Genomic DNA, 20,216 nt, shown 5'->3' with positions numbered 1-20,216 from the left:
TGACTGTGATGGAAAAAAAACAGCCGTGAAATGTAGTCAAAGAAAATGAAGATAACATCTTATAAACCACAGAACCAATTAGACTTTCACATTTTTTAAATCTCAACCCGACTGAGATTAGATTTGCAATCTGCATGTTTTTGTATTCATGTGGTTTTTTATTTGCCTCAACTTAAAACAGATTTGGGCTTGAAGTCAAATGAGTTTTAAAGGAAATAAACGTTTCTTTCGAGGTGACCAAATCGTATAAAACCCAGTATTGACCTGGCTGGCAGATTTATAAAGATGGATGGGTCGAAGGGGAATCTGGTGTTGGAGGGATATGAGTGGAAATGGATGGGGTTAGCAGCTCTCCGGTGTAATAAAAGAAATGAAAGTAGTAATAGACTCTCAGTAAATTCCATTAGGGACACACTGACACTACACAAGCCATTCATTATGATGATGCTGTGAAGTGAGATATTTCATTGTGGAGCCCAAAGCCTGGTGTTAAAGGGGACACTGAGGGATGGGTGGAGCACAAAGGTCTGCCTCAGCCTCGTTTACCGCCGTTCTCCCCTGTTTCTATGGAGATTTGAGGCTTTTCAGGCAATTAATCAATGGGAGCATGCTTTTCAACAGGCAACCTTGAGCTTTTCTATGTAAGCACTGACAGGCAGGAGCCCACTGAAATGTTGGATTTGAAATTGTGTATGATTTTCCAAGGGCATGTTGAAATTGAGTCCGGATGGATCTGTAATCTTAGGAGCGTGTTTGGTTTAAATTGAGTTTCTCTAGAAGATACATTTGTCACTTGGCAACAGATGCTACTATGATTTGCAACGCTATCCAACTTGTTTATTAGTTTTTAATTGATTTTCTTTTACAATCTCATTTTCAACGAACGCGTCTCTTAAATGTCTCTGTTCTTCATTCAAGGTGGAAAGGGAGGGAAGAAGAAGAAGACCAAGGCTGGCTCTAAACCCAGTAAAGCTAATGGGTCCAACTGGGCCAATGTTCCCCTGCCCCCTCCTCCTATTCACCCCCTCCCTGGCACTGAGATGGACCATTATCCCAATGAGCTTCATGAAGGAGCAGGGTATGTCTACCAGGGATTTAAATCATCACTGATACATTACGTTGGTTTGAAGATCGTTTGCACTGAAGAGATATGAAAAGCAAAAAAATGTATGCAGTAGGATTTATTTTTTGCAAAATGGTAAAAACAGAAAACATGTGATATGGCTCACTGAAATACTGACTTGTAAGTTCCTTTAGTTTGGACCTTCTGTTTTAAAATAACTAATTAAACCTATCTCCATCCAAGCCATCAACACTCCTACAGCTTTTATTTGAGCCTTTTTTGACTTAGTATTGTTTTAAAGGTGAGGTCAAATTTAATTATGTATAAATTAAAAATAAGAATAAAATATATTAAATATTATAGTCATATTGTGGGCTGCTGAACTTCAAGATGAACTCATAATGAATAAAAATTAGTAGAAACTAACTTAACACAACCAGTGAAGCGTTGGAATACAGCGATGCTTCATATAGTGCTCTCACTGTTTGTGTCCAACATGCAGTCATTGGTTTCCTGGTCTGACTATCTCAGCAGTCGAGTCTTTATCGCTGGAACAAACAAGACAGTGTTTGCCAACAGAACCAACACCACACATTGCTTTGTGTAATAACAGGGTTTAGAACTGTTTTCTCTGCAGCTAATTACTGTACGACTGTACATCTGGAGAAAAGTGAAGGATCACTGTGTGTGTGTGTATGGGCTCCACAGGCAGCCAGATACTCACACACATACTCCCATATACAGGCTCCCACATGAAGACTCACATACAGATGGCTCCAGATCAAACTATCTGCTGATCCTGTCTACAATCTACGGCATGACTATATGAGAGGAAAATAAAGAGAGAAGGGAAAAAAACAATGTTCTTGCAATCCCCTGCTGCTACTGGCTCATAGAGACACAGATGGTTTCAGATTAATCTATTTGCTGATATTCAGAGTGGAAAAAAATAATTGCATTGTTTCAGAGACACAGAGTCGGGGATTTATATCAGCAGAATTTGATCTACCTCTGAGTCTGAAATAGACGTGAAAGCTGTTCTTATAAATGTTCTGTGTATTAAAACATCTTCTTTCTTTAGCGTATATCTCTACTTTTTTATCAAATAACACATTTTGAACGTTTAATTAGACTCCAACAGAGGCTCAAACACACTCATCAGAAGTAGCAAAGTACCAGAAGCTTAGTTAAGTGTGAGTGTGTGTCTCTCTCCTTGGTCCAGTAGGTGCTACGTCCTCTTACTCCAATTTCCAATCTGCGAGAGTCATCGGCTTTAATAGGCTATCTGGCAAATGAAGAGTCCCCTGCACTGTAAATCTGGGGCGGCTCTTAATGGCAGCAGATTAAAACAGTTATGTCCTATGGAGTGTGCACTGACAAATTTCTTTAATGAACATTTTCTTTATGGCCAGTATTATTTCAGGATGTATAAGCACAGCCATGAGGACGTGAAGCCTGACTACCTCCATAACTCCTCTCAGACCTGTTGTTTAATAAATCCTACTAAAGTTCAACAAGGTCAAACAACCTTGTGTTTGTACATAGGGTTTTTTGTTCTTAGAGTTTATATTAGTGTCCTCATTATTAATTCCTTTTATAGTGTTTTAAATTGTTATAACACAGAGCTTTTGAATTTCCCTCAGGATCAATAAAGTATCTCTCCATTCAGCTATGTAGCTTATCTTAGGTTTGCTTTCCTCCATGTTTAGAGTTCATTTCTTATTTGGTAAAATGTCTTGCACTCTTGTTATCAGCTTCACATTTTGGAAAACTTGCAGTACATGTACATGCTCCACTGTTTTTTTACTGTTGGTCAGCTAAATGGATTTTTTCATTTGGCATTGTCGGTTTTGTGAATTTTTTTACAGTCATTAATATTCATACCATGTTTTAAAAACAATACTCTATTGTGACTGTAAGTGTGTTGTTTCCCTCGAGTTCAGCATCAAAACGCTTCTCCTCTTTCACTAGGTATGAGAGTGATGGATGGGGCCCGCCCATGCCTGTGCAGACTTATCTCCACCAAGGTATGGAGGACGAGCTGGAGGAAGAGGAGGAGAGGGTTCCCACTCCACCCATCCGAGGGGTTGCCTCCTCCCCCGCTGCCGTTTCCTTTGGACAACAGTCCACCGCCACCCTTACCCCTTCTCCCAGAGATGAAATGCAGCCCATGCTCCAGGCTCATTTGGATGAACTAACCAGAGCATACCAACTGGACATGGCAAAGCAGACATGGTAAAAACTGCAGAATCTAAACACATTGTTATTTAGTATATTAAGATTTATGATTCTTTTCTATCTATCCATCCATCCATTCTATCTAATCTAAATCTCTATCTCTCTGTCTGTCTGTAATATATGTATTGCTGTCTTTTACTGCATGCATACTGTATATTGTTTTCTGCATGCATTGGTCCCGGGGTTTACTTTGGCCCTGCAGCATTCTTCATGTCAACTGTGTGTGCAGTGGAGATAAACCCATTAATCATTTCATTTTAATGGGCCCATGCTACCAATTTTCCGACTACTGTACTTTGCTCCCTCTAAGAGACACGATTTCTTACCCACGGTTATTTACTTCCCCCCTCCACACCCGTACGGCATATCCCATTGTTGTTGTTCTCATGCAAGTCAGATGAAGGCCATGCTTCATTCTGTCAGCAACGCAGGAAAAATGAGAGACTGGCATTCATTCATAATAGTGAAGTGTATGTATGTGGGGGGTGGGGGGGGGGGAACAGGGAAGCCCTGTCAGGCAGGAGATGTCATGTTACCCAGTAATGACTATGTTGGTTAGAGAGCATCTCTGACAACACCAGAGGGCCAGTAATTACAACCAATTCCCACTGCAAAAAGCGTCAAAGACATTGCACTCCTCAAACAAACGCGGCTGTCAGCAGAGCGGGCTGCCACTGAGGTGACAACCACGTGTCGGCAGGCTTAGAGAGCATGCTTTTGTCCCATCTACAGCAGCAATTAGTAGGTCATTGTGTTAGCACGCAAGGAGCAACATGGAATTATTGAGAATTGTCGAAAGCTATTCAGCAGTTTACTTTTAAAAAGCCTAAAAATAGCTCTACACACATTCAAGTGTTTCTCCATCCTGTGGCAAAAGAAGCCAACTTAATACTCCTTTAATTTTCTTTGTATTCATTATTCTTTCACATTTCTAGATATATTTTACATTTCATTTGAGTAACATGCTATCTCTTTCCATTCCCAGGCACATGCAGGTTGGCTCCCTCCCTCCCCAGGCTCCAGCTCCTCCAGTGGGCTACGTGTCTAGCACAATGGTTTCTGACCTGGAGACTGACCTGCCGGATGAGGAGGAGGAGGAGGAGGAAGAGGAGGAGGATGAAGGCTATGGAGCCAGGCATCCCCGTGGGATTGAGCACACACCAGGGTCTAGCATGGACAACCTGGACAGCTCTTTAACAGGTACATCTGATTCTCACTCTCTGTTGATTTTGTATAATCTCCATTTGCATACAGTATTTGCACCATTAATATTATTCTATTTCAATGTTTTAGACACTAATGTATTTGGACTTTTTCTTTTGATCCAAATGACTATGTGTGGGGAAACATTCATTTCCTATTGTTGTCACATCTTGTCTAACGTTAGATGGATTGCTGTTCTTAATCAGTCTTCTCTGCGTACGTTTTTTATGTGAACACGCTTACCGATTGTCCCTCAATCAAAAATTTTAAGCACTTTTGGCAGACTCTGGGGAATTATAATTATAATTTCCCCAAAAAAAGAGATAAGAAAGTCCATGAATTTTAAGCAGGATAGTGAGAGGGAAATTAAGAAGAGAGAAAGGCATGGCGAGCAGGGGAGAGCGACTGTGATTTTACGCGCACACAGGAGCCAGCACCGCCCATATCTTCCCGAGGAGATTTGAAATAAATTTCACGTGCGGCATATTCCATTCCAGACCAGAGGCACCATTTCCATTTTTACAACTCGCTGAAAACTTTTACAGCCGTCTGTCAAGGGGACATATGAAGGGCACGACATTGTAGCTGCAGCGCTGGGCTGTGGACCGCTGCTTTCACACTGACCAGGCCACCCTCTCCATCTGTAGACTACAGAGTCAAAACTGGAAGGAAATATGTATGAATGATGTGTGGCATTGGGATATCATGCAGTATAATCAGCAGGTTATGATGATTACGAATGTATTTCTTTTAGTTATCCCTTTGAAACTTTCAAGTACCCCAAAAAAGGCTGTGAAAACTCAAAAATAAACTCCATAATGGTACATTTATGTGTGAAAAGAAACAAGGAGCAGACAGAAAAATACTCTGAATCTGATGTAACAGAGAGTGCATGAGAATAAGAGGGTTGAGAGTGCTGTTTGTTGCTCTTTCCTGTCAGTGGCAGCCTTAAAGAGTAGTTTTCCATGGGATGATGGAACAGTGGTTTTGGTAGCGCTGACACATGCTACTGCTGATGTATTTAGAGGAATATAAAGCAGCAACTGGGCCCTAATCTACTGCATCTCTCCTCCACTGTATTACTCTGAAGACAGCACTATTTCTTCTTATCTCTCTGCAAGTCTGCCTCACACCCCGTCCGCTGACAACACAGACACGGTTTAAGCTCCAGGGTGAGCACGAGGAAGAGAGGGAGGAAAGGAGAAACTGCTCAGATTTATTGCCGCCACCATTTTGAGGCTATACAAATAGGGGATGGGAGGTGCAAGATTCCTGTCGAGGCTCGCTTGATAGATTTGTCATTGTTTAATAATATGGAAATAGGTCTGTTTTCTTAATGGTACACCAAAGGCCAGTAAATCAAACACTTTCACTGATGCCCCGCAATGAAAGAGCCACCTTCTCCTCAGGGACCATTTTTCACCCGCAGATTGTCTGCACTGGCTTCCCAATGTGTTATTCTATGCTCTGAGATAATACAGCACATTTTTCACGGATAAATGTAAATCCTGATGTTGTGGTGGGCAGTATAAAGCCATGTGTAGCTTGAGCCAGAGAGATGAAGTGAACACAAAGGTATTACCTGGCTTTGTGTGTAGGCGGTAAAGGTCGTGTAAATCTGAGATGCTGTTGCTGTGAGGCTGTTATACCTACAGTGAGCTGAAAGCTGGGCTGTTCTGGGCGATTACTCTCCCATAAAGCCTTCCACGTTTGTGAGGAGCGAGGTCACGTCTCTTGACGGCAGGTAGAGACGCCTTCTCGTCAGGGGGAATGATTTTCCATCTTAACGACATGCAGATTAGGGTTTCCGTGCGTATAAATCAGTTTTAGTGGCAGGAGAGGCCTGGGCTGGTTTTACTGCCCCCAAACCAGCTCCCGTTTACTGGCCTTGCTCTATCAGTGCGTTGTGCTCAGGAGGTGTCAGCCAGTGGTTTTTACAGTCTATGGTTTGGCCCATTGCTCTGGTTCAAGTCTAGATAAAATGACAGCAAAGCCGGGTCTGCAGCTACAGGAGAAAAGCCCCCATTTCTAGGGCAAAAAGAAAAACTTGATTGAATTTTTTATCAAATTATGTTACAATGATCACACTTTGATTGGTCTGCTATGTCAGAGAATAGAAGTGCTCCAGAGGTTCAGCAGTAGAAAGTGGCAGTTAGTGCAAGTGAAAAGTCATTCTGTGATGTGATTTGCTGAGGCAGTGTTCCTCCGCCGAGCCGGAGGAGTTGGAAGCTTCACTGCTTTGGCTGGCGTGCCTATACTTCAATATCTGCTCTATTCTTTGTGGGAGGATTGGACCCAGCGGAATTGCTGTCTTTCTTTCTTTAGAGAAAAACTCTCTGAAAAGAATTTCAAAGAAAATAGCTGTGCGAGATGGAGGCCTCGGAGTAGACTTGGATTCCAGTTAGCGCTGTAAAAAGGGGTTGTGTAAGGGGTTCTCTGCCTTATGCAAGCTTATATTTTACAGAAGTTTCCATTAATCTCAGGGAATTTCACTGCAATACGAGTGAAAAGATGTTGCAACTTTGGCTGTTAAAGGTGCAATTCCCTGATGTCACTCCCAGTGACTGAGTAACAACCTTTTGGAGACAAAAGGTGAAGAGGCCCTCATATGGGGAGGTATGAAAGCTTTTTGAAGGCTGTTTCTCAGTGTTCCAGGATTATTAAAGCGTACATTATCATATTTCCAAGTTCAAAGAAAGATTTAAAATGTGTAAAGGGACATTTCAAAGAGGAGTAGCACCTCAATCTCTTATTTTGTCAGCTAATAAATGGAGAAGGTGTGTTGATTTGAATCTCTGAACTCTGCCAGCCATCCTGCCAAGGTTTACGGTTCCCTTTGTATCACACTGACCTTTTAATAAATCCTGCTGTGAACTTTTTGTCCCCATCGCTCCTTTTACAACCTTTACTCTCACACCTCCCCAGTTCTCCATTACAGCAGTCTGTTCAATCACATCACTCTTCTTGTGTTCTGTGTGAGGGAGAGACACTGTGTGTGTGTGTGTGTGTGTGTGTGTGTGTGTGTGTGTGTGTGTGTGTGTGTGTGTGTGTGTGTGTGTGTGTGTGTGTGTGTATATATGTGTGTGTGCATGTCTTTGAGCGGAGCACTTGGGTTTGTGCCACTTGAGCAAAGTCTGCCAAACCCGTCCCACTGAAAGCTGTCACATTAGCCGACTGTTCGCTGTGTTTTTGCTTGCCAAAGTGGCATATTTTTATTGGCAGACTGATACTTTTATATTTAAAGTGCTGGCCTAGCTGCTTATGTAGAGGAAAAAAATCTATGCATGAAGAAGTACTAACAGTAGCACAAATATACGTCCAAAAGTCTATTGATATATGTCCACATCTTATGTGTGCAGACTCAGTACTTTCAGATGTTTCTTTATCCTTTACTGGCTACAGCATGTTAAATAGTGTATTGATTTCATCCCACAATTATGAATCTTCTTTAAAGTATTATATATGAGTCAAGGTGTCTAAAACTATAGCAGCGACAAGTACTTTATTTATTTTTTCTAAAGTTCTCTTTTCTTAAAGTTTGTGCATCTTTTAGACAATAATGGCATTGCACTTTTAAAAAGGAACATACCGCCAGGTGTTTGATTCAGTACGTTGCTTTGTGGACGCTTCATCTGTGTCACCTGAGGCAGTTTTGTAGCTAAGTCTGCTCAGCACAGGTGTGCTCATTGTTCTTTGTCAAAAGACGAGCAAATCAGTCGATGCCAGTCCTGCTGTTTCACTGTGTGCATTACAGTGTGTGTGTTTGTGTGCACCTGTGTGTGTGTTTGTGTGCACCTGTGTGTGTGTTTGTGTGCACCTGTGTGTGTGTTTGTGTGCACCTGTGTGTGTGTATGCATCCTACATTCTTCATGTGTGTGTACTAGATGAAAGAGGACAGGCCAGAACAGAATGACTACACAGAAGCACTCAGCTGCAAGAATAGACATACCCTGCAGCAAACAAGAAATCATTTAAGTCGAGGACGCTAATATTACCTTTTTTTATAAGATCACTCAATACATTCATCCATCTGAATGTTCAATCACAGCACAGATGTTTCAAATGTCAGAACATATTTCCATAAAGGTTATGGCCACTGAGCTGAGAAGTATGAAAGAATCCATTCACACAAGCAGTTCAACACACTCATAGGCACATTTGCTGAAGTCTGTGGTGTTCCTCAGGGTCCATGGTGAATGGGTGGGGCTCAGCCTCGGAGGACGACCGTAATTTCTCCAGCCACAGGTCCAGTTTGGGCAGTTCGTCCGATGGCTCCATCTTTACTCAATGCAGTTTTGCCCAGGCCCTGGTGGCAGCGGCAGACAAGGCGGGATACCGCCTGGATGGCACAAGTCTCAGCAAGAGAGGTTGGTGTGGAGATCAGCTCCTCTCTGCTGGACTGGAACTCCTACTGGGGTGGCACACGATTTGTTCCTTTCTGCTTTGAACCTTCCTCCTGCCATCCATTGGCTGACGTTGGCTCTTGATTTTCTCTCAGCTTCTTGTGGATTCTGTGCCCTGGTTGTGCATGGCACCTGTTTAAATGGCTGAACTGCAGACTTCTCTGTCCTTGACTTTTACTAAGCTTCTCTTCAACGACTATCACTTTTGAATCAAGCTTTTTGGGGTTATTGTTAATACCGGGTGATATTTTATCCTTGCAACTCTTCCAAGCTTCCTCTTTTCTAATGCAAACCTTTGTTTTATCTGATAGGTTTGGGGTCTTGATTGATAACCTCTCCCTTCCTTGATGACAGTTTGAGCTCCACTGTCTTGGCATTGGCTCATCAGTGCCTTTATTAACCAGCTGGCATGTGCTCTTGTCCCCGTCTTGCAGGTAAAGGCTTGTCTCACAGGCCCCGGCCCGGCAGCCCATTCTCAACAGATGGCAGCACAGTCGGCACACACAGCCTGGGCCACCAGAGGGCCACCAGGCCCACACGCAAACCCCGAAGCCAGGGCACAGCACCCCACCGGAGAGATCCTGGTGCAGACGGTGAGGCAGCGAGTGAAACACATTTTAAGAAGTCTTTGTGGAAACTTTTAAACATCTGTTGTTCTTTATTAATAGAATGACTTATGTTAATATGAATTGGATATAAACTTTGTTTGACTCTTCAGTCCTTTGACAAGCAAAATACATTTAAAAATAATCTATTTTTGAAATTCGGCACAGACCTACCTCCTCCTCCTGAGCCTCCTCCCTGTCAGGGGCAGGGCCGTATCCAGGGGGCCCGCAGCATAAGCAGCATGGCACCCCCCACAGAGAGAAAGGCTTCATCTCTGGAGCGCCCGCCTATATCAGGGGTCCTGCCTGATGACATAAAGAACTCGATGGACAGACAGACGCGCACCACTCTGGATCATCATCGCCAGGCTCAAGACAGACTGGGCTCCATGGAACGAACTGATGACGGACGCAGGGGACACAAAACAGGTATGACGAAGACAAAACCTTTCTTTAGTCTCATAGTCAGGGAAAACAGCCCTTTAAAGTCATTACAATCTTAATGCTCTTTTACATCCTAACGTTCATGTAAGTAAAAAAGCATTCAGTTAAAGCTCATGGAGGATTTTCATCTGGTTCTGAAACAGACTAAAATCCATACTAATGTCTCTTGATGAGCTATAGAAGCGAATGAGACTATCAGCATAGAGATTACTATTTCTTTATAGTAGATATGTTTAATGCTGTAAACCTCTGTCGAGGGCTAGGTGTCAGATGAAGTCAATAACAGCGTACTGCAGAAATGGTTGTTCTTTCAAAACATTTTAAGTAAAAAAATGGAGAGGGAGACAATCGACAGTTCACAGACAGGGGGTTGAGTACTTTTGTCAAAAAACCTGACTTACACATATACAGGACAAAATCTACAAAAAGATGAAACGTGCTACTTTTTCACAGGTAGCGCCAAAATCAATGCTAAGTAACTGTTCTTAATCAATTTTCAGCAACTCGCACAGTTGTTGTCAGATTGTAAATCAAGGGTTGTACTGACACATGCAGAGACGTACTGAAGACTCACTTCTCCATCGCCGTAGCTATGCTAACCGGCTAACAGCATGTTTACAAATGTTCTGCGAAGCCAATCACATAACTTTTAAAGAGCACTGCACCGATGCTTTAAAGCAACAGAAACATTATTTACTTCTTAAAATGAAATGCTCCCAAAATAATGTTCAATTTTCTGCTCGACTTCACAGCTCAACAAAATCCACAAAGTGGTTTTGCTAACGTACAACTACTCATTAAAAAAAAGCAATCAAAACATTTAGGTTTCACGTTTTCAACAAGTTGAAACTTTCCTGGTCCCACTTAAAGGCTTTGTTTTGGTAATTCATTTAATTATAGCAGGACTCTGGAGTGTTGCTGCTGCTGTGACTTCAGAGTGTGGGATTTTTATGAGTTCTTGTGTTGAAGTTAGCTTTCCTTCTGCGTTCAGACTGGGCTCCCATGAACAGATTGCACTGTCTGCCACTTGCTCTGGTTTCCAGAATGCGCCCCCCCTCTTCCCCGCCTTCTCAACGCCACTAAAACTGTTGCCAAAGTTGGCCAGCTCGGCTCCAACTAAAGCAGGCGGCCACAGCAACTGAAATGCACTCTAATCGCTTCAGCTTCCTTTTCACACACAAACAGCAGCCACTCCACACCCCATCTGTGTGTCTCTGTGCTCATCTGTGTATTTGTTTGTATGCGTCGTGCCTTCTTTATGCGAGGACTTTGTCAGACAGTTCATCGGAGACTGTGAGACAAAGACAGGTGCAGCAATCAGCAATTTGCAACAAAAAAAAAAAACCCATAGGTGATTTCCCTCACGTGTCAGAAAGCTGAATGATTCAGAGTAGACTCCAGCGAGGTCGGGGCAGACTCCAGTACAGTCATTAGCTGAGCAGTGGGGAGCAGTTTGATGAGATTTCACGCAAAGATGGAGGCTGCTGAGGGTCAATGTTGTGTTGCCCTGCAGCAGTCGGTGGGCACAGCAGCCAGAGGTCCCTATGTTATTGTATTTACCCCCTCATAAGGCTGCTAGCTGCAGGGCCATGTGTGAGGCTGAGATTCCTCTCTGTGGCGCTCCCTGGCATCGCCTGTTGGCACGACCACTCTGCAGATGTCAGGAGGAGGGGGGTGATTCTAAATGCTCTTTGTCTGCATGCATCAGATGTCAAATGTGTTTCACCTCAACAATAAAAGTCACATGTTGTGTCAAACTTAAATAATGCCCTCCAAATCCTCTTTGTGTTGCAGAGGAGGGGTGCCTGCCATACAGTAAACCATCCTTCCCCTCCCCCGGGGGTCAGAGCTCCTCTGGCACAGCCTCCTCTAAGGGCTCGACGGGTCCACGACAGCCACAGCAGTGGACGGCTTCGGAGCACGCTGACTTCCTGGGGGCCAACGGACAGGGACAGTACTCGGGGGAGTTATGTGAGTGTCCGGATGATTAACATTCTACCGCACTGCATGTGAAGAAAGTCATGACTTAATGTTGAATTATCTGCTATGCTGCTCCTGGAAAACACAAATGAATCCATCTGCAGAGTTCTTCTGTGTACTGTAGCGCTGGAGTCCTCACAACCTCCCAGTAACAGGGTCACTGCCTGTGGCTGATGTAAAACAAACTAAATGCATGTTAATGAGAGAGTTTCTGAAGCGCTAATGATCTTAATAGTGTTCATTTTAGAAAGAGCTATGCTAGCTGTTTTCCATCTCATAGCCTTAAGTTTATTTTTGTTTAGCTTGATGTAGCGTCTTTGTTTAGCTGTAAGTTTATCCAGTAAATATGTCCTTTGCTCTGTCCTGATTATATTGAGAACTTGTGTAAGCTGACTCTGGCTCCGTTATGCACAGACGTGATTAGTATCGTTTTTCTCAACTAGTTTTTGGGCATAAAATTTTGAACTCTTTCTTTTAATCTGTGCATATCAGCAAATACAAGTTTAACCTTTTCTTCTGTCTCCCCTGCTCTTCCCACAGAGTGATCTGCCGGGGATGTGAACTGGAAAACACGTTGGTCTTACCTCGGAGGAAAGACGCCCTTCCAGTGTGGGCAACGAACTTTGTCCTTCTCTGTGTGCCCTCAAAGGGAAGAGGAGCAGCAGAGGGCACGTCCGAGAAACGCAGTGTCACAGAACTGTAAATGTGATGTATAGACACAGACATACTGTACATCTCACTATGTTCTTTTGTCCTCAAGAAAATTTTCCACCTCCTACCTTACTGTTATTTTCTTTTTGTTAGAAAAAGGCAAGTAAAAAAAAAAAAGGAAAACATCTATATGAGAACACATTTTTCTGGTAACTGTCCTTGGGGGGCGGGGGGAGGGGGTGTAAAAGGGAATTTTGTTTCCTGTAAATATATTCTTTAAGTTGTTGTTGCATTGCTATGCAAGCCTGATTCAGTTTGAACTTTTTATTTCCATTAACAGGAACAGTGGGTTTTATCTGGTCATTTGTATTATATGTGAATTGAGTGGCTGTTGTGCCATAAAATAATTGTTTTATAGTCCATTGTTTGTTAATAGTTACCATTAATTATTATCATTATTATTATTATTATTATTAATTATTGTTTTTGCACTGCAATTTTTGGTGATAAGCACAAAAACATAGCTCCTGCTGACATGAAGAACCGGAAGAATATGTGAAGAGGAGTTTCTGTACTGTAAAGTAAAGAGAAGAAAATTATATACTTATGTACAGAGAGATATTAAAGAGTAAGGCTTTGACAAATGAGGCACCCATTCCCATAGGTTAGACCCATTGGGTGGCAGACACACAAGGTTTGAGAGTCTGAGGGGCAGATATGAAGCGTGAAGAACTGGACACAAAGCTGTAGCTGAACGAGTAGAAGAATTCCTAAGTCATACCAGAAACATGACGTGCTCCGTGTTTTACACATTTCATTTTAGACATTTGAATATTTACAGAGACAGACTGGAAAGTTTTTAGTTTTGAGAGTCTGCAAGCATTTCAAGTTTTCTTTGATTTACTGCCTAAAAATCTACTACACTAAGTTTGCGCGTGAGGGAGAGTCAGTGAAATCTGTGCACACGCTGTATACAGTCACAGCACTTACAGGCTGGTTTATGATTCTTTTATCGCCTTAACAGGTAAACAGACATCACACAGGAGTATTTCTAGGGATTGGTAGAGATTATACTCCCACATCTACATGTAATTTCAGTGGAGCAACACAATTTGTTTACATCTTTAATGTTTGAAAATGTATGTCTTCAGTTGCATCCATTTGAATATGGTTTGCTTTTTTAGAGCACTTACTGTTTTATGTTTGTTTCATGTGTGGTCCAGCTAAGTGCTGCTAAATTTAGGGTCTCTTAACGTTGGTGCCTCCGTCACCAACACACTATAATCTGCACAGTGTTGTGTGTGAATTACTTTTTAAAAAATGTGTATGATTTACAATGCAGCTTTGAGTTACTGTTTGATAGCAGACAGGGGAGTTAAAATGGAGAAAAGCCTTGACTATTCACTAGCAGGTCTCACTGCCTCCATGTCTACAGCCACACTGTGCAGCAGATCACTTTCTATCTGCCACACAAACACACACTTCTCCTCTGCCGCTTCGACTTCTCAGCCTCTGGATCTCAATATTTTTCAGTCAATGTTTTTTTTATTGGTTGTCCTTTTTTTAAATGAAAAGCTTGTTTCTTTGTATGCCTTTTATGGACTCCAAAAACGCTGCTTACTACAATGTTTTCAAGATTAATGTTCAGGATTTTTGTGGTTCGATGACTGTTTTGTCTTTTTTTGTACTGCTAATGTTGATAAAAAGTGGGGGTGGAAACTAAAGGCCATCAGATGCTGTTGTACTGTTGTCGTCATGCCATCGTCATTTTCTATCATCCACCCAGTGGCCAGTGTTCTGGAAATGAGGTGCAAAGAGTATCTCAGGTTATTTTACATTCTGGTGATGTTTATGTATGTGTATATATGTGTATATATCCATACGCATCTCCAATTGATTCTGCCATTCCGTTTTCATTTACTAAAGTATCCCTGTCATGCCCGTTTCTGTCGTCCCCTCTTCTTTTCTGCTGTGGATTTTGATTCTGAGTAAAACGTGCTGGTTCATCCACCTTAAGACAAGATGTCAATAAAAGAACATACCAAATTAAGATTGATATTTCTAATGTCTAATGCGTTTCCGTGTCTCTTTAATACTCATTGTTTTCTTTCAAATCACAGTGTCGTTTTGTATTTATTAAAATGATAATAAAGGTATATTGTGAAATATGCATAAAGATTCGTGGAATATAAGATGTGTTTTATGTTCCTTGTAAAGTTTGCTGTCAGAAGTGAGCAGCTGGGCTGTAAGGAGGTGATGATGGGAGGCACACAGCGGCAAAAAGAAGGCGGGTCAGTAGTCGTCTGAGTCACTCTTCGTCCTGCATGTTCACCGCACTGCTCCTATCATCTCGAACCTGAAGAAACTTTAGACTTTTTTGAACACAAGGAGCGAAAGCGCTCATGATTTGCTTGTGGAGACAATAGAGAAAACGTCTTTGAAGAAGGATGGAAGTACTTTGGCACTCCCTCTTTTTTTTTTTTCATTTTCTCAATATTGTTGATTCTTTGTAGCCTCTCTGTGTGTTGCCTTTTTGCTATAAAAGAGGATTAAAAACAACAAAAAGAGAACGTTGTTGGGTGAAGTCTTTCTGTACAGTACGGGGTGAGGTGACACCCTGATCCTATGCCATTTCTACAGTACAGTACATCCTGCTTTTCTGTTTCTTTTTCTGTAAACCACCTTCTGGATTCACTTGCATGTCCTCGTCCAAGAAGAGAGAGTGAATCAAGAAAATAAACTTTTACAGTCTCATTCCCATGTCCTGTAAGATAAATCCATGTTCTTTTATTTCCTTGTACCTGGATCAATATCAAATAAAATATTTTTGAAAAATGAAAAGGCTTAAAATTCTGTCTGTCTTTAATAGAAAACAACTTCTGGACAGTCAGGCTTTAAAAAATAAACTGCAGAAAACTAGTCATTATTTTTTGGGGGGCCAAAATACTTAAAGCTACAGCAACTATAGAAATCAAAAGGTTGGCCTTTGTCTTTTAAAACTAATATCTTGATAGTGTTTGACTGGGCAACAATGTGTGCCACTACTTTGTGTTTAAATACTTGCTTTAGCAGTGTGTATCCTTATGAGTGTGTTTGTGAAGAAGCTCCTGACTCAGCAGCTCTTTTTATGTCAAACTAATCCCTATACCCTGATCCTGGTAGAGGAGCAGCTTCAAACACAAATCCAAATCTCCTAAATCACAGAGACAGACTGTGTGCTTTCAACCTCTCTCCTCGTGGAGCTCACATCATAACCCGAGAACGGCTTCTGTATCAGCATCATGGGCAAATAGAAATGAACAAGGAAGAGCTTGTTCTTTTCTTCTTTCTTTCTCCATCAAACATCTTCAATATTTATTCAGGTTTGGGGACTGACTACAGCAAAGCAGTTAACACACAAACATACAGGACATTAAAAAAAAACTCTACGGGGAACACAGTTGCTAAACTGGCCGTCACTTCCCTGGCGTCCCCAGAAGGAAAGACGTTTGAAACTGTTGGATTTGGACCTTGTGAGGGAGGATTTACAGCACCAGACAATCTAGCATTATAAAATGTTTTTCCACAAAGGCCGTCTCACAAGGTTGTGTGATTATTGGATAAAAATATTCTTTCCCAAAGGTGTGCTGTCCATAATGCCCATGGTGCTGTCAATTAACATCATGGGCTCAAGACTAGCTTCAGTCGGAAGATCACATGGTTTTATCATATGGGGGGCTCTGGGAAAAGAAAAATTCAACTGCAATTGACTTTATACTCTGCAGTGGACCAGAGAGAGAGAAAAAGAGAGAGTGATTCTCTGAAGCTTTGTCATTCTTCTTGTGGTTGTAGTAAGACTGTGTATGTATGGGTACCCTATGATTTGCTTCATGTCTTTAAAAATAGAGATGTTCTTGGCATGACTGAATAATGACTTGTGTAAAGATGATTTATTTTATACTCACTTTCTCCCTTCAGCCATCTTATCCATGGCTCATGTCCTCTTTCTGAAAAAATATATTAATGCAGAATCAAACAGCCGAATTCTCTCTGAGTCTCTTCTTATTTTTGGACCAGGCTGTAGGAGACGGAAGGAGAGTTTATTTATGCACTCGTTTATTTGTTTATCTTGCAGAACGTTTGAACTGTTGGTGCACTGAGAGAGCATATTCTGCAGTCAGAGAGTGAGTCAAAGTTCTTCCTTACTGCGCTCAAGTCTGATGTAAAAATAGCCTTCTTGTTCAGCTACACAAACCATCTTATTTACCTGTCTTTACCTCAGTGTCATGTTTAATTTCAGCTGGGTTAAATTCACATCATTGCTAAAAGCAAGGATCATTTCTTACCATGGTTTGGGCTCCTGCTGTTGAAATGCAGGTTAGAAACAATTGTAAATCTTTTACATAAACAAGAAATAAGAATGTACCCCCTCCCCAAATTAGAAAAGATGTACTACCATGATGTTAAGGAAACCAGATTAAAGCAGAAATATCAGACAGCGGAGGGTAGAACCTTTTTTTGGACCATTAATGCACGGAATGTAAAACAACCCACACAGGCGTCATGTGTGAAAAACACATTTTCATGATATTTCTTCGGGACGGTTGAAAGCTTTTTTGCATTCCTATTTATTGCAAAGGTTCAGCGATCAATCCTGACCCTTTAAACAAACCCATCAGTGCAGACGGGGAACGAGCTGCTCCTATTTCACACCTCTTCCTCTGCCGGTGCCTTGGGGGGCGGGACGAGTAATGACTGCTCCACTCTTTGCCAACAAAGCAACTTTTGCCTCTGCGCTCCCATCTTTTATGTCCTACTGTTTACCAGCGCACACTTATCCACCGCTTCCTCATTTCTCACCTCCGCCTGAATGTGCAGCTAATATGCAGGTTGCTGAGATGTTTCTGTGTATGCTCCCAGAAGAAGCTTTCACACAGCAGCGTAATAGTTGCATCAGATGTTGGTGGACATGGTCTGGAGAGAGAAAAACTGGGGAGTGAGGCAGGAGGAAATGAGCTTTGCTCAGCAAATACATGCTGCAGTAAGATTTGAGTTATCAGAGTGTGTGTGCATGTGTGTGTGTGTGTGTGTGTGTGTGTGTGTTTGCTTTGATGTCTGTAACAGTCTGTTTTTTTGCGGGGTGAGAACGAGCTGCTGTGTGGGTATGTGTGTATGCTGATGGAAGGAAGCATCCACTGCTCCTCCAGCAGGATTTTCTTCCTCCTCTTTGTCTCTGCTCTGGTGACAATGAATGGAGGTGAGAGGGCAGCAGCACCAATGCAACACCATTCATCACACATGTCAAACAGCCAGAGCAGCTGCTGGGGACAAGCTGCAGAAATTAGCATTTCATCCCTCTCTCTCTCTCTCTCTCTCTCTCTCTCTCTCTGTCTGCCTCAGCCTTTATCTCTCTATATATTTCCGTCATTGCTCCACGTTTGATAAATGACTCTGGGAGACACATCATTTTCCACCTGTTTGGATGAAAACATGGTGTTATTGAGCAACACTTTCCATATATTGAGCTTTGTCAGACAAACCATCAACATGGTTTTACGCACTCTTCTTCTCTGATGAGAGAAACATCCCTGTGCTGCAGAGTCCTTAATGACTGTGTGAGGGAACATGAATGAACATGATACAGGTTCAGGGTAAGAGGAGTACAAGTGTATATAGGCCAAGATGGACAACATCTGTCTCTAACTTGACTTTAGCTAACTCGTTTCTATTTTTGTAGCATAGGACTTTTATTGTCTCTTTTTTAGGGTTTATTAACGTTCAACATTTTGCAAATTGACTCTCGTGGTTTCCAGTAGTCAGACATAGTGTCTTTAAATGTCTCCAATAAGCAGAGCCAAAAAATGGAAAGCATGAAGTCCTCTCCTCGAAACCACAGCCTGAAATGTTCTGCATTCTGCATGAGAATGAACTCCATTGATTCATGCTGATTAATGTTCTGTTGATCGATTCCTAAACTGCTTCATTCAGCTCTAATCTTTTCCTAAATGAACAACAAACTTGGTACAGCACATACATTAGCCTCTGGATAATTAAAAATAGTCTTTAGATAAAATTAACTTCCTGAGTGTTTGCACGTTAACGGTCAACCAACAAGAAAAACACATTTGTAGTCAAAGACACAAGGTCATGCTCACACAAATGGACATGTTGTTTCACGTAGTGGGATTTCAGTCAAGATCGGGCGGAGTTGGGATTTTGTTGTACTTTACATGAAGAAAAGATGAATGATGTTCAAGAAATCTTTATTGCAGGAAGGGGGATTTGTCTTGCACCAAGGGCATAAAAACAAAAAACATGAATAACAAAGACAGCAACAAACCTTACAGGACAACACGTGATGAACATGAAACCTAAAATCATTTCAAATGTATGCTGACATGTAAGGGATGTCATGTGGTGGGTTCAGTAAAGTGGAGTACTCAGACCGGAGGGGATGCCGGGGGTCTGCTATAATCCTGTTAGCTAAGTTCAGTGTGTTAGGATTATACTACATTCATCATGGTGATTCACAGGTGGTTGAAAGTTTCACTTTGTGCTGATGGCTCGGAGCGCTGCTAAAACACAGGTGACCAAGAATGTAGCGTTGTCCCTGATTAGACACAAAGAAAGGGTGTGAGTGGTAATGATAGTCCGCTGTGTGATAGCTGGTGTCTGATGTGGATCTATCACTTTATGTAAAAATGATTGTAAAGTCTTCACCACATGTAAAGATGACCTGGTGTTTTTAAGCCTTTCTGATGTTTTATAACCTCCTCATTAGAGTTCTGATTACTGGACCTCTATGAGAGTTAACAAGTGCTGCTAATTAGCAATCAACCTAACAGAAACTTTGTTGAAGAGAGTCATTCTGTTGTTAGATGTGCCTTTTTTTTTTTTGTGTTTGTTTTGCAAATTTTGAAGTCATTTTGTAACTGTTGCTTGCTGCTGATAGACAGATCGCTCTGTGATAAATGTAGAGCGTGCGGAGGCGTTGCATTTCACCTTGCCAGTCTTTTCAAAAGACAGTTTTCATACAAGCTGAGGGCAAAACATTTTTTTCATGAAAGCGGAGAGATTTTATTCAAGAGAAAAGAAAACTGTTCGCAGAAATAAACAGAATTGATTGTCAGGTATTGTAATGACATCCAGGCACGGTAAAAGCTGTTGAAAAGAAAACCACAGTGTGTGCATGATTTCACTCTGCTGACATGAATAGTTGGGTGTGTATTTGTGTGTGTGTTTGTTAGCAGCACACACTTCCTCTTCCATGTCTTATTCTAAGTACACGTGTCACATACAGACAGAGTGTTTCTGAGAACAGAGCTTTAGGTGTCTATTTTCCTGTGGGCTTTAAACACACCATCCGCTGCTGGTGGGATGGCTTGATGAACAATCTCTTAATCAAAGCTTAATTGTTTAGCATGATCCTGAGTGACCCGCCTAATGGAAGCCCCCCTCTCTTGATTAATGATGTGTGTTAAGGAACACAGTGGGAGACACCCCAAAACCTCGTCTGCCTCTCGTTAATTAAAGGCTGAGTCCTGAACTATCTGGGACTGGATTAGGCCGAATGATGTCATGGAAATACAAACAGAAATCGTGAAGAGTACTTATGTTTGTCTGCTAGCTGTTAAGCAGCTCTGTTGTGGT

At 41.8% G+C, this 20,216-nt stretch overlaps 1 protein-coding gene across 3 annotated transcripts in view; it reads left to right on the top strand.

Annotated features, from left to right (window-relative positions):
• The window catches only part of robo2 (roundabout, axon guidance receptor, homolog 2 (Drosophila)), a 289,279-nt gene extending 273,851 nt beyond the window's left edge, over positions 1-15,428 (top strand). For 2 of the 3 annotated variants that reach the window (XM_061046941.1, XM_061046942.1), the window contains exons 24-31: positions 919-1,078; positions 3,035-3,298; positions 4,287-4,501; positions 8,689-8,871; positions 9,342-9,500; positions 9,681-9,941; positions 11,751-11,931; positions 12,479-15,428. In XM_061046941.1, coding sequence (XP_060902924.1) covers positions 919-1,078; positions 3,035-3,298; positions 4,287-4,501; positions 8,689-8,871; positions 9,342-9,500; positions 9,681-9,941; positions 11,751-11,931; positions 12,479-12,497 — 1,442 coding nt within the window. In that variant the 3' untranslated portion in view covers positions 12,498-15,428. Of the gene's footprint in view, positions 1-918; positions 1,079-3,034; positions 3,299-4,286; positions 4,502-8,688; positions 8,872-9,341; positions 9,501-9,680; positions 9,942-11,750; positions 11,932-12,476 lie in introns of all 3 variants that reach the window. The other variant, XM_061046940.1, reaches the window with a different exon arrangement.
• Positions 15,429-20,216: the final 4,788 nt, after the last annotated feature.

This window comes from Labrus mixtus, chromosome 9 (assembly GCF_963584025.1).
Source record: "Labrus mixtus chromosome 9, fLabMix1.1, whole genome shotgun sequence".
NCBI lineage: Eukaryota > Metazoa > Chordata > Actinopteri > Labriformes > Labridae > Labrus > Labrus mixtus.
The sequence above is the reverse complement of the archived record's forward strand: the minus strand, read 5'-3'. Positions and strand labels throughout refer to the sequence as shown.